Raw genomic sequence first — 15,162 nt, 5'->3', positions numbered from 1 at the left:
CAAATTCTTATTTTCAATGACAGCCTAGGAACAGTGGGTTAACTGCCTTGTTCAGGGGCAGAACGACAGATTTTGTACCTTGTCAGCTCGGGGATTCGATCTTGCAACCTTTCGGTTACTAGTCCAACGCTCAAACCACTAGGCTACCTGCCGCCCCATGTAGCCTAGTGGGAGGAAGTGCAGCTGCCAACACCAGACTCCGAATGGAGACATTAGCTAAATAACATAGATAATTAAGATGTCTTATCTGCAGAATATGCTTATATGATTGAACTGTTGAAACTCTTGTTATTAGAATGTCACCTTTCAGAGTCTGGTGTTGGCAGCTGCACTTCCTCCCTCATATGGGCCTCAAGCCATCTGGGGTCCAGAGAGAGGAGAAGTCAGGCTTGTCTATCACATGTCCCTGATGCTATGCAGAATATCAGAAATGGAATATGGCAAAGGAGGTCAGAAGGAAACATTGTTTCCATATGTGAATGTGTCTTTACCTTTTGCAACCCATGTAATGGGATGGCGTGAGTAATGGCAACCAATCACTTGTCTCCACAATGTCTGTGCGTCAGTCACCCCCTCCTAGCAAGGTGACACTAAGTAACAACAAATGTCATTTTAAGTTCTTAGTACTGAACAAAACAACAAGTTCCTTATATTTGGGGCCTAAAGTCTGACACAGGATGTGTGGGGTTAGTGTCTGGAACCATTGTACATCATCTCTGAGGTCACACCTATCCTGAGAGAGTATATAACCCAGAGGCTCACTCCACTCAGTGAGCACTCACTGCATTCATGTGTGTTTGGTGTGACATGCTACCTTACTAATAAGTTGTGAATAAAGGCATATCGTGATTGGTGATTGACCTTCTTTCTCCCCCATTATTGATTAGAATTTTCACAACTAGTCACTCTTTTTGTCAATACTATTATATTTTTCATAACACCGTTTTGGGTGAGTATCTTAGTAAAATATTTCATTTAGAGAGAAATGAGTGATGTAGCTCATAATTTCCCCAACAAATGGACCTCAGATTGTCGTGATTTGACAGCTACGATATTTTCTTTAATCTACTTTCTCCCTCATCGGTTCGCTCTGCGTTCTATTAGCCAGTCGGATTTTATTGCGGAAGCGATTACTTTTCTCTCGCAGCTAGCAGGCAGGCATTATTTGCTTAAAACAAATACTTTCGCAAATATTTATACAGTACAAAACATCGTCAACTCAATAACATCGACTTGAGAAGCGAAAACAATTGATTGACTTCATAACAAGAAGACTGCGAAAACTGTCTAAACGGGTGTGTGTGACGCGTCTCTTCCTACATTCAGATCCTATCGTGTTGACGATCAAGGATTGCTTTCACAGTCGCTAACTACGGGTTTTGACACTTTGCCTGCTAGTCAGGTAATGTTGCATTTCTTGTCTTATTATTCATATATATTGATTGTTGCAAATATTACATGTTAATGTTATGTCAATCACTAGCTGGTTAGTTTAAGTTACAATTTCGCCAGGTGGCTACATGCGATTTGGATGACAGCTGTTGTTGTGTAACGTTAGACACTAACGTTAGAAAACACTAGCTATGTGTGACAACAATGTATCTTCATCAACATGCGATATAGAACCCATATTTAACAACGTAGTGTGTGGCCTGTTGCAGTCATATTGTTTCATGACCCACCCATTTCATGTCAGCCAAACACAAGTCGTTTCTCAGTAGCATTAGACGATCAATGATTAAATCGTCCTTAAATCAGGTATGGTAGATTTACTTTGATCGTCCAGGTTCGTGATTGCCCCCTTCCTCTTTCCACTGATAGCTAGTTAGTGAGTGAGTGTTTGCACAGCGTAACATATTCAGGAAATGCTAGCTAGAGCAACAGACGGACATGAAAATAAAATCTTAACATCTTATCTTGTCTCTCTGTGTTTCTCTCTGTCTTTTTTATTTTATTTCACCTTTATTTAGCCAGGTAGGCTAGTTGAAAACAAGTTCTCATTTGCAACTGCGACCTGGCCAAGATAAAGAATAGCAATTCGACACATACAACAACACAGAGCTACACATGGAATAAACAAAACATAGTCAATAATACAGTAGAAAAAACAAAAATCTATATACAGTGAGTGCAAATGAAGTAAGATAAGGGAGTTAAGGCAATAAATAGGCCATAGTGGCGAAGTAATTACAATATAGCAATTAAACACTGGAATGGTAGATGTGCAGAAGATGAATGTGCAAGTAGAGATACTGGGGTGCAAAGGAGCAAGATAAATAATGTCTCTGTCTGTCTGTGTCTCTCTGTCTGTCTGTGTCTCTCACTCCCTTTATCTACCCCCTCTGTTTCTGTCCCCCTTTCTCCCACCCTCCCCTTCTCCCCTCTAGTCGGGATGAAGCCTGGAGTAGGGGCATGTCAGGACCCCTGTCAGGGTGGTCCGGGGGTGGGTGACAGGGGGGACGACACCCTGGTGTCTCTGCCCCCTAAAGACACCCCCGGCTCCCCCACAGGGTCACCCTCAGAGTTGGGAAGCCCTGGCCCCCGCCAGGTCGCGACCTTTGACCTGCTCAAGATGGTGGTGTCTTACAAGAGGATGGCGCTGTTTCTGGAGCCGCTCACTGATACGTTGGAGCTGGCCCGCTACCTACTGGGGTGAGAGGATACATTTACACACTGATCCAAGATCGGTTTTTAGTTTCTCCAATGGTGATAACGGATAGGACTTGGGAGAGTAGACTGATTCACGCTACCTACTGGGCTAGTGAAGGGAGTAGGATGAGGTTTCCTATGGGCCTAGACACTGACCTGTCAGATTTGAGTTTCTTCACCCTAATGGTTCCAGGGAGGGTATGCTGATCCTAGATCTGGGCTGTGAAGCTGGCACTCTACCTACTGGGCTAATGAAGCCCTGATCCTAGATCTGGACTGTGAAGCTGGCACTCTACCTACTGGGCTAATGAAGCTCTGATCCTAGATCTGGGCTGTGGAGTTGGCATGCTACTTACTGGGTTAATGAAGGGAGGGTAGACTGATCCTAGATCTGGTCTGTGGAGCTGGCACGCTACCTACTGGGCTAATGTAGGGAGGGTAGACTGATCCTAGATCTGGGCTGTGAAGCTGGCATGCTACCTACTGGGCTAATGTAGGGAGGGTAGACTGATCCTAGATCTGGGCTGTGAAGCTGGCACGCTACCTACTGGGCTAATGTAGGGAGGGTAGACTGATCCTAGATCTGGTCTGTGGAGCTGGCATGCTACCTACTGGGCTAATGAAGGGAGGGTAGACTGATCCTAGATCTGGGCTGTGAAGCTGGCATGCTACCTACTGGGCTAATGTAGGGAGGGTAGACTGATCCTAGATCTGGTCTGTGGAGCTGGCATGCTACCTACTTGGCTAATGAAGGGAGGGTATGCTGCTCCTAGATCTGGGCTGTGGAGCTGGTCTGCAGGTGAGGCTTTTGCTCCAGCCCTGCTCTAATGGGTGTAGTTGTAGATACATGCCATCTTATTTGGTTTACTGTATAGCCATGAGTCAGTGTGTGATTTGTACAGCCTGCTACCTACTGGGGTGAGTCAGTGTTTACCCTAGACACTGATCGGAGGTCAGTTTTTAGTTCCTCCACCCTAATGGTTGAGGATAGGACTTGAGGACGCTAAACTGATCCTAGGTCAGTATGACTGTGTGGTGTATTGCAGGTGGAGGATGCCTCTGTGCTCACTACTGGTCTGTGTACTGCTCAACATCCTCTTCCTCACTCTGAGTGAAGGTGAGCTAATGCTGGTTAACACACACACTGCTATATGAACTACTACCACATACAACTGAGTGTGTATAATAATGTGATATATATCACATGTGACAGTCAGTTTCTCTCCTGCCCTCCAGTGGGGTGGTTCTCTGTGTGTGTTCTGGGGGTGTCTGCCCCGGCTGCCCTGGGTTACCTGCAGGACAGGTGTGGGGGCGGGGCTTCGGAGGCGGAGCAACAGAAGAGGCGGTGCCACGCGGTGCATCGTAAGGACCTGCAGAACGTTCAGCTCACCAGACAGGACGCCATGCTGGAAGTCAAGGACCTGTGAGTGAGTGAGTGTGTGTGTGAGTTTGGCCCTCCACTTTATAAAACCAAGTTAATTTATTTACTATCCCTGTGTGTGTGCCTGTTTGCGTGCACGCATGTGCGTGTCCGGGTGTCTCCCTCTGTGTGTGTGTGTGTGTGTGTGTGTGTGTGTGTGTGTGTGTGTGTGTGTGTGTGTGTGTGTGTGTGTGTGTGTGTGTGTGTGTGTGTGTGTGTGTGTGTGTGTCCACAGGTTAAAGCAGCTAGATGACCTGTTGTCTCATGCCTGCCTGTCTGCTGAGTCTGTCTACAAGCTCCTGTACTGGGAGAGCCACTCTGAGTCCTCCAGGTCAGCAACACTGTGTGTGTGTCCTTGTTCTCCAGGACAGTAACTCAGCCACTCTACATTCACCATAGATATCATCACACATCTTATCTGTACTTACAAAGCGCCCGACAGACTGGTTAGGGTTGTTTGTGTGTGCCTGAGTGTCTCTCTCCTCTCTCTGTCTCTCTTCTCTGTCTCTCTATCTCTCTCTTCCGTCTCTCCTCTCTCTGTCTCTCTATCTCTCTCTTCCGTCTCTCTTCTCTGTCTCTCTATCTCTCTCTTCCGTCTCTCCTCTCTCTGTCTCTATCCCTCTCTTCCGTCTCTCCTCTCTCTGTCTCTCTATCTCTCTCTTCCGTCTCTCTTCTCTGTCTCTCTATCCCTCTCTTCCGTCTCTCTTCTCTGTCTCTCTATCCCTCTCTTCCGTCTCTCTTCTCTGTCTCTCAGGTTCTATGGTGGCCTGTTAGCTGTATTGATGCTGCTGTATTCTGTTCCTGTGTGCTGGGTGCTGGCCTGTCTCACTACTGCCCTCTTCCTGTGGAACCGAGACTTCTGCAGGGGTTAGTACACACACATACAGTACCAGTCAAAAGTTTGGACACACCTACTCATTCAATGGTTTTTCTTGATTTTTTTACTATTTTCTACGTTGTATTATAATAGTGAAGACATCAAAACTATGAAATAACACATATGGAATCATTATTCAAAGTAGCCACCCTTTGCCTTGATGACAGCTTTTTTGAAGAATCTCAAATATATTTAGATTTGTTTATCACTTTTTTTGGTTACTACATGATTCCATATGTGTTATTTCATAGTTTTGATGTCTTCACTATTATTCTACAATGTAGAAAATAGTAAAAATAAAGAAAAACCCTGGAATGAGTAGGTGTGTCCAAACTTTTGACTGGTACTGTACATGCAGACACACACTCAAGTGTTGGTTCTGTGTTCTAACAGCCTGGTTCCACTCCCTCTGTGTGTGTAGTTGTGTTAGACCTAAGGGAGGTGGTCCAGTCTGGCCAGAACCCATCCTCAGAAGGAGAGATGGACCACACAGAACCGGACTGCGGCAGCCTGGACCGGACTCCCACTGCTAGCAGCTTGGAGGTAAGGACAGAGAGAGAAGTGGTGGGGGGAGAGAAACGGGTAGGGAGAGAGAGAGAAGTGGTGGGGGAAGAGAAATGGGGGGAGGGAGGGAGGGAGAGAGAAACAGGGGTAGGGAGAGAGAGAGAGAGAGAGGAAGGGGTGGATGTATATGTATAGTGTGTATATTTGGATTAATGGTGTACATTAAAACATTACAGATCAGTGTTATGCAATAATCCTCTTATGTAACGTACATGTATATCATTATTGTGTGGTGTGTAGGACCTGTCCCCGGGCAGCGTAGAGGAGGCTGAGGAGGCAGAGCCTGATGATGAGTTCAAAGATGCCATCGAGGTAAAAACTAAATCATCCGTTATCTCGACTTTATTCCTTTGTCTTGTTATCTGACTGGTTTTTCATCCTGACCTCTCTCTTTGGCCAGGTCTTAGGCCATGTATTTTTGATTTGATATAACTTTATTGGCAATTGCACCACTCTCCCTCCGGCCCTGTTTGAACACTGCCTCCATTCCATCCACTAAGTCTTCACAGATCTAACATGGTAGGATGGGAGAAACCAAGGAGTCCACTAGGCCCACCTTCCTTTGACCTGTCCATGTCATTGTCAAATCAGAAGGAAAAAGATTGTGTTGGAACACAGCTTCTTATCCTTCTTCCTTCTGTCGCTGGCTGACAACTTCCTGTCCTTCTGATGATTCATTTCCTTTTCTGTTTCTACCTACCTCCCCTCTCAGTTGACTCAGGAGCCCCCTATCTCCCTGCAGGTGAGTGGCTCCCCCTGTCTGTCGGGCTGTGGTATTACAGCATTAGAAACAGGACACATTAACAATTGCGACAAATCATTTTTGTTTTTATGTATGATAAAGTTCTGTGACAGTTCAACTACTCAGCCTAGTTACTAAGTTGTGTGTGTGTGTGTTACAAGCATTTCGCTACACCTGCATTAACATCTGCTAAATATGTGTACGTGACCAATAAATTGTGATTTGAATTGAATATTTAGGACTATCTCAGACAGTTCAGTGTTACACGACGTCATGACCGTGGTCAAAGACCTGTAAGTGTGTGTGTGTGTGTGTATTGCAGTGGTGTGTGTTGCACAGGAGCTACACGAGGACGTGGAGAGAACCCTAGTTGTTATTAGCTGCTACACTGGAAGCGTAACGTTGACGTGAGCAGAGCTCAAACCACCTCATCATATTGTTCAGTGAGCTGCACGTTCACATCGACACAATAGAAATAGACCACCAGGTTTCATGGAGGTGAAGCGTCTCGTGCTCTGCAGACGTTATGCATCTAGTGTAGCTGGCCAGTTCAATATTACTATCTCAGACAGCACAGTGTGTTTCTGCCGTGTTCATGTTAGATAGATGCGGTGTGTTTGTGTTAAAAATGGTTGTGTTAGATAGATATGGGGGGGTTGTGTGTGTAATCTGCTCCTGTGTGTGTTCCTCTCCATCCTAACAAGGAGACTCCCTTGGCTTTAGTGGTAAGTCTAGTTCACCCCCTTCCCTTACCCTGTTTGTGGTGAGAGGGAGGGGGGGCGTATAGGGTACACACCTCGGTTGGGTCCTGTCTGCATGGGTAGTGGAATGTCTATACACCTTAGGGCTGTTGTTACCATCACTGGTTATGTTACCATTATGACATCAGGACTATAACTTCACATCTATACCACTAATGTCATTACATATACCACTAATATCATTACATATATATACACCACTGTCAATACACATATACCACCAATGTCAATACATATACCACTAATATCATTACATATAGGACTAATGTCATTATATGTAGCACTAATATCATTATATATACCACTATTGTCATTATATATATATAGCACTAATGTCATTATATATATATAGCACTAATGTCATTATATATATATATAGCACTAATGTCATGATATATAGCACTAATGTCATGATATATAGCACTAATGTCATGATATATAGCGCTAATGTCATGATATATAGCACTAATATCATGATATATAGCACTAATATCATAGCACAGATAACCAGGTTTTCCAGAATTCCTGGTTCAAGGATTCCTGGATTTCCTGCTTATTACCTCCTGATTCTGCAAATCTTCTAACCAGGATTTTTGGGAAAGTTACTTGAATTTTGCAAACCTTTTTAAAGCACTAATCATCATTCATACAATAGGCCTCATTCTCAATGTAGTCTGGGCGTCTCTGCATTATTCCAGCAAACCATTGGATAAGCATGCTCTGAGCTGGTCACTGCACCTAAGTACACACCCAAGGGTGGTGTTGTAATGTGTGTGTATTGTGTGATGTGTGTTTCTAGCATGGTTGTGCACTTCACTGTAAGGATGCAAATAGGACACATCCATCCCATGCTACGTTGGGCTCTGGTCAAAAGTAGTGCACTAAGACGGCTTACCCCGGCCAAACCCGCTCGACGCTGGGCCAATTGTGCAACGCCCTACGGGACTCCCAATCACCGGCCGGATGTGATAATCATCTCTCATTGTGTAGAGACCAGGGTCTGGCCCTGGGGTCATCTCTCATTGTGTAGAGACCAGGGTCTGGCCCTGGGGTCATCTCTCATTGTGTAGAGACCAGGGTCTGGCCCTGGGGTCATCTCTCATTGTGTAGAGACCAGGGTCTGGCCCTGGGGTCATCTCTCCCTGGTACCCTATAGATCAGAAACATTAACTCATGCTCTGGAATGTGGTCTCTTTAGGTTTTATCACCCAATCATAAATCTCCTGTCAGTGTTAAATCTCCCAGAGGCCCACTTTCAGTTCACACAGACACAATATTATAAGAACCCTCTATTCTGTTGCATAAAACAACCATTTGATGCAATTACAGTATTATAACAATCTTGCAATTTTGATTTCATAAAAGTAGTGCACTATACTATAGGGACTAGGGTCTAAAGTAGTGCACTATATTATAGGGACTAGGGTATAAAGTAGTGCACTATTTTATAGGGACATGGGTATAAAGTAGTGCACTATATTATATGGAAATAGGGTGTGATTGCGACTGTTATGAATACAGGTGAGGTCTTTTGGTGATTGGCTTCCAGCCCATCTACGGAGACAGGTGCAATGATGTCTGAGGGCGGAGCTTAAGGTGCCCCGCCCCTTCCCAATACGTTTCTTGCCTGAGGTGTACCAGCCCTCGTCTTTCAGGGCAATATATAGGCACAGATCTAGGATCAGCTTAGCCTCATCTAACACTAACCTTAACCATAAGGGTGTGAACTGTACAACTGATCTGGAGCATGTCTGGTAGCACGTTTCAAACTCATTCCACAGAGGTCCCAGGCTGCAGGTTTTCACTCCTTCCTTTGACTTGATTGATGAATTGAGCTCATTGGTTAGTTAGGAACTGGCCTCACCTGGTTGTGTAGGTCTTAATTGGACAGGAAAAACCCCAAAACAAACAGACTCTGGGCCCTCCATGGAAGGAGTTGGATTCCCCTGCCTTGGAGGATGTGTGGTTTTATGTTAGTGGGGTTTTGCTGCCTGTGTGCTCTCGACTCCCCCTGCTGTTGACGTTGAGAAACACATCCACCTAAACCATGAAAGAGAGGGGTTGGTGTTGGAGGAGCAGGGAGCAGGGGCTATGGTTGGTAGTTCCCACAAAGCTGCATCCTTTAACTGCTCTTTAGTAACTTAAACCTTCTCTCCCCTCCCCCCCCCCTACAGGAGGATGGTGACACAACGTCAGATTTGGACACCATCTCCATCACCTCAGACAAGAACTTAAACCTTCTCTCTCCTCCCCCCCCTACAGGAGGATGATGACACAACGTCAGATTTGGACACCATCTCCATCACCTCAGACAAGAACTTAAACCTTCTCTTCCCCCCCCCACCCCCCCCCCCCCCCTCCCTACAGGAGGATGATGACACAACTTCAGATTTGGACACCATCTCCATCACCTCAGACAACGGTCTGCTGAGTCGCAACGAGCCAATCCGCAGTAAGGTGTCCAAACTGACGGAGAAGCTACGCAAACGCTACCCCACCAACAACACAGGTCAGTCTACCCTTCATCCCTCATCATCTTCTTCCTCACCTCAGCCCTACTTAAGAGGTGGGTTTAGTATCTAGTCTTCAGATAGAAATTAAATATCCCCCCTCTCTCTCTCTCATCCCAAAGGTAACTGTTCCAGCTGCAGTGCTGTCTTCTCAGTGGTGAAGAGAAGGGTAAGAGCTTTACACCTGTTTTAAACCACCAATAAATACAATCATAAGTAATACTGTAGGTTGTTTAATAACTCTGTGTGGAACCTGGGGTGGGTCACAAATGGCATCCTATTCCCTATATAATCTACCACTTTAGAACAGAGTCCTATGGGCCCTGGTCACAAGTAGTGAACTATGTAGGGAAGAGGACAGGGTTGGGGTTAGAGTTTCACTTTACTTCCTGAATTCACCCACTTCATTTCAAATTGGCCCCAACCCTGGAATAGGGTTCAGTTTGGGACATAACAAAGATGATGATGTCATCGTGACCTCTGTGACCTCTGCTGTTTCAGCGGAGCTGTAGTAACTGTGGCAACAGCTTCTGCTCCAGATGCTGCTCCTACAAGGTCCTCAAGGCATGCATGGGTGTCACAGGTGAGAGAAACACACACACACACAACATGCTATTATGGTATTTCTATACTGAAATGATAAATAAGGTCTCCGAAGACATCAGTTGATTTTAAAAACAAATTTCTAGCTCTTCTATTTTACACCTTCTCTCATTCCCCATCACTCTCTGCATCCCCCTTTCTCATGTAATGTCTCTTTACCTCCCTCCCAGCTCCAGATGCCCAGAGAGAGACAGTGTTTGTTTGTGCTGTCTGCAACTCCACCCTCAGCAAGTGAGAAATGACTACCCCCTCCTACCCACTCATGGAGACCCAGGGATGGTACTGCCCCTCCTACCCAGGATTCGAAGCTCCTTGGCTGGGTAGAGCCCGCGGCAGATCAGCCTCTAGCCCCCCCTGGGGGTGGTTCAAAACCCCAGGTTGTCTGGTTCTCTGGCTCTAGCCCAGGTGACAAGGGTTATTAAGATGAACCAGTCCCAAATGGCAACCTATTCCCTATAAATTACACTGCTTTTGCCCAGAGCCCTATGGGATTCCCTATAGGCTCTGGTCTACAGTAGTGGACTATATAGGGTGTCATTTTGGACGCTCCCCCAGACTCCCATCAGCTTGTGTTGCATTGAGATTTATCCTGTACTGTCATGGAGGTCCTGAGAATGCTGAGGGGTGTGGGTGTGGGTGGGTGTGTGTGTGTGTGTGTGTGTGTGTGTGTGTGTGTGTGTGTGTGTGTGTGTGTGTGTGGCTGCGTATTTGGATTGTATAAGATATGCTATAGATTGACCCTGTTATAACTTATCCATTATGTAATGGTTTTATATGTTGGTCCTAATGTTAATTTAATGGATGTAAAGACAGGATGCTAAATGGCATACCCTAATCCCCATGGAGCATAACCTAACCCCATGGAGTGATTTCCAGAGGGAACCCAGAGCTGTGTTCAAATACTCATACTAGCTGTACTATTTGTGATGTAAATTGAGTATGTAGTATACTTATTGGTCATAGTATGCCAAAAGTTCCTGGATGTCGTACTAAATTCACCAAAATACGAAGTATACAAGCAGTGGACACTATTTCTGTGCTTTTAGGAACCATAATGCGATTCTTCAGAAAATGGGCGTGGCTTCACCAACATTTTCAGATTTGAGGAAAATGGCCGACGAGAGCAGATACAAATGAATTGCTTTAAGAAAATGTTGAGCAATGTAATAAAGTAATGACTTTTCAAATAAGTTAAACGTTATGTTGGCTGACAATTTATTAGCTACGCTGTCCTTACGAACCGCAGCAGTATGTACCGGTCTGTTAGCTAGCTACCTAACGTTAGTTGGCTACTAATACATTGAACTTGCCAGGCAGTATATTAACTATCTAGCTAACCACCCAATGTATATTGACTTGATTATTCACATCATTCTTAGCTAAGTGGTAGAGTCCTTGTGCGTTCTCAATGGACATTGTTAATTCTGGCTATCTACTCTGATTTCAGAGCATCTCTCATCTGTTGTGCCAGTGCACAGAATAGCTGAATAAAACGCGTTGAATATGGCCGGTGTCAGTAAGCGTTGGCAACAAAAAAAAAGCGTAATTAAATTGTTGCCTGCAGCACAGTTAGTCACCAACACTCTGCAAAAAATGAAAACAGCCTAACCAGCTCTGCTAGGGCGAGTAAAATGGTCAGAGTGAGGGTTTCTCATTTGTGAATGGAGGTAGCTAGCCAGTTCGCTTGGGTGCTTGACTGCCTAACCAGCTCTACTAGGGCAAGTAAAATGGTCAGAGTGAGGGTTTCTCATTTGTGAATGGAGGTAGCTAGCCAGTTAGCTTGGGAGCTTGACTGCCATTGTGAGGACAGAACGCTCGGATCAACCCTACTCCTTGGCCAGAGCGTCTAGTCTGGGCTCCGAGACCGAAACGCTCTGAATTTACGAACGGACAATCTGACAACTCTCTGGATTTACGAACGCCCAGAGCGCATTCTGAGCGCTCTCTTGCACTCCATGGGTGAATTTACGAACGCACCCCGTATTGAATTTACGGACACAGCCGAAATCTTAAAATGTCTAGCTAGTCATTTGTTATGCTAACAAGCTAGCAAGAGGTTGCATAGCAACAGCATCAATTTCGGGTAGACCGGCAAAGTGCTAGTACTCAACTGAGAGGATACCCTTCGTTTACAGTATTCTAAAATGAACTAATAGTATGTAGTATATACTCATTAAGTATGTAGTATACAGGATGTTGGTATGAGTATTTGAACACAGCACAGGTTTTAGATTGACACATAAGAATGTACATGTTACACTTTTACCATTGTGATCACCTATATTCAATCCACTGAAAGTTTTATTTATCCAATTTATTGATTGATTCATTTGATTGATTATCTTGACAGAATGGAGGATTTTGTTTCCTCTTCATTGCTTCAATAAACTAATGTGATTTTGAATGTTTGAAATTAACTTATGGCATATTTTTCCTGCCCTTTTTCAGCCTAGTTGTAGAGCTCTGTTTAAAAAAAAAAAAAAAACCATTTAAAAAGAGAGCGTTCCCTGCAGGTTTGGTGCATCTGTTGGCATTTCACTACCGTAGACATTGTATCTGTCCCATTATGGCGTCTGAGAGCTAAGCAGCGCCATAGAGGTCATCTCCATTTTGAAGTAGTCCATTCTTCATCTACTACTTCTATGAGTTGGTAAACAAACCGAAAGGGTGCACACTGCCACTTGCATTGTGTTGTTTGAACAGGTAATACGCCAAGGTTGGTGATTTACTGCCACCTGCAGTTATGGAGTGCTTGCTCAGGAGTATAATTCATCAGCTGATCCCTCGTGGTGACCTGGATGGACTCGTGATCCTTCCTTAACCCATAGGAAGTCACACCCAGTTGACTACTTCAGAATGGTCCTCAATGGCGCTGCCCATGCTAAAACAGGCTTTTGGGCACTAGAGTCCTCTATCTCCATGGGCACTACTCAAACCAAATCCACCACATGCCTCCAGGTTCCTCTCCTCACAACCCAAATCCACCACATGCCAGAAGGCTCCAGGTTTCTCTCACAACCCAAATCTACCACATGCCAGAAGGCTCCAGGTTCCTCTCCAATCCTCTCCTCACAACCCAGATCCACCACATGCCAGAAGGCTCCAGGTTCCAATCCTCTCCTCACAACCCAAATACACCACATGCCAGAAGGCTCCAGGTTCCTTTCCAATCCCCTCCTCACAACCCAGGGTGAATCTCAATAGTCTGAAGTAGCTTCCTTACTTTCCTTGTTTCCTTTCCTTACTTTGTTGTCTTCCTTACTTTAACCTGTCTTCCTCCATATTGTTCCCACCTTTCCTATCTCCTCAAATCAGTTTGTATTACCAGAAGGAAAGGAAACAAGGAAAGGAATGTACAGTCGTGGCCAAAAGTTGAGAATGACACAAATATTAATTTTCACAAAGTCTGCTGCCTCAGTTTGTATGATGGCAATTTGCATATACTCCAGAATGTTATGAAGAGTGATCAGATGAATTGCAATTAATTGCAAAGTCCCTCTTTGCCATGCAAATGAACTGAATCCCCCAAAAAAACATTTCCACTGCATTTCAGCCCTGCCACAAAAGGACCAGTTGACATCATGTCAGTGATTATCTCGTTAACACAGGTGTGAGTGTTGACAAGGCTGGAGATCACTCTGTCATGCTGATTGAGTTCGAATAACAGACTGGAAGCTTCAAAAGGAGGGTGGTGCTTGGAATCATTGTTCTTCCTCTGTCAACCATGGTTACCTGCAAGGAAACACGTGCCGTCATCCTTACTTTGCACAAAAAGGGCTTCACAGGCAAGGATATTGCTGCCAGTAAGATTGCACCTAAATCAATCATTTATCGGATCATCAAGAACTTCAAGGAGAGCGGTTCAATTGTTGTGAAGAAGGCTTCAGGGCGCCCAAGAAAGTCCAGCAAGCGCCAGGACCGTCTCCTAAAGTTGATTCAGCTGCGGGATCGGGGCACCACCAGTACAGAGCTTGCTCAGGAATGGCAGCAGGCAGATATGAGTGCATCTGCACGCACAGTGAGGTGAAGATTTTTGGAGGATGGCCTGGTGTCAAGAAGGGCAGCAAAGAAGCCACTTCTCTCCAGGAAAAACATCAGGGACAGACTGATATTCTCCAAAAGGTACAGGGATTGGACTGCTGAGGACTGGGGTAAAGTCATTTTCTCTGATGAATCCCCTTTCCGATTGTTTGGGGCATCCGGAAAAAAGCTTGTCCGGAGAAGACAAGGTGAGCGCTACCATCAGTCCTGTGTCATGCCAATAGTAAAGCATCCTGAGACCATTCATGTGTGGGGTTGCTTCTCAGCCAAGGGAGCCAAGGGAGTGGGCTCACAATTTTGCCTTAGAACACAGTCATGAATAAAGAATGGTACCAGCACATCCTCCGAGAGCAACTTCTCCCAACCATCCAGGAACAGTTTGGTGACGAACAATGCCTTTTCCAGCATGACGGAGCACCTTGCCATAAGGCAAAAGTGATAACTAAGTGGCTCGGGGAACAAAACATATATATTTTGGGTCCAGGGCCAGGAAACTCCCCAGACCTTATCCCATTGAGAACTTGTGGTCAATCCTCAAGAGGCGGGTGGACAAACAAAAACCCACAAATTCTGACAAACTCCAAGCATTGATTATGCAAGAATGGGCTACCATCAGTCAGGATGTGGCCCAGAAGTTAATTGACAGCATGCCAGGGCGGATTGCAGAGGTCTTGAAAAAGGGTCAACACTGCAAATATTGACTCTTTGCATCAACTTCATGTAATTGTCAATAAAAGCCTTTGACACTTATGAAATGCTTGTAATTATACTTCAGTATGCCATAGTAACATCTGACAAAAATATCTAGACACTAAAGCAGCAAACTTTGTGTAAATTAATATTTGTGTCATTTTCAAACCCCCCCCCCCCCCCCCCCTCTCTCACATCCTCCCCCTCCGTCTCTTCCTCCCGCCCTCCAACCCGTCCCCGTATCCCAGTAAAGCGCTTTGAGCTCCGGGACTCGTCCTAGTAGCCTTACGCCGTCAGATGGAAAC

General features: G+C 45.1%; 1 protein-coding gene across 1 annotated transcript; it reads left to right on the top strand.

Annotated features, from left to right (window-relative positions):
- Positions 1 to 1,111: 1,111 nt before the first annotated feature.
- Positions 1,112 to 12,539, top strand: LOC120032586 (protrudin-like). The gene is made up of 12 exons (XM_038978727.1): positions 1,112 to 1,402; positions 2,388 to 2,652; positions 3,696 to 3,766; positions 3,886 to 4,072; positions 4,305 to 4,400; positions 4,824 to 4,936; positions 5,368 to 5,489; positions 5,751 to 5,822; positions 9,381 to 9,522; positions 9,646 to 9,692; positions 10,025 to 10,106; positions 10,297 to 12,539. The coding sequence occupies exons 2-12, from the start codon at positions 2,393 to 2,395 to the stop codon at positions 10,359 to 10,361; spliced, it is 1,257 nt and encodes a 418-aa protein (XP_038834655.1). The 5' UTR covers positions 1,112 to 1,402; positions 2,388 to 2,392; the 3' UTR covers positions 10,362 to 12,539.
- The last annotated feature ends 2,623 nt before the right edge of the window (positions 12,540 to 15,162 follow it).

The sequence above is a fragment of the Salvelinus namaycush genome, chromosome 39 (assembly GCF_016432855.1).
Source record: "Salvelinus namaycush isolate Seneca chromosome 39, SaNama_1.0, whole genome shotgun sequence".
NCBI classification, from domain to species: Eukaryota; Metazoa; Chordata; class Actinopteri; order Salmoniformes; family Salmonidae; genus Salvelinus; species Salvelinus namaycush.
This window is presented reverse-complemented; position numbering and strand designations above follow the sequence as displayed.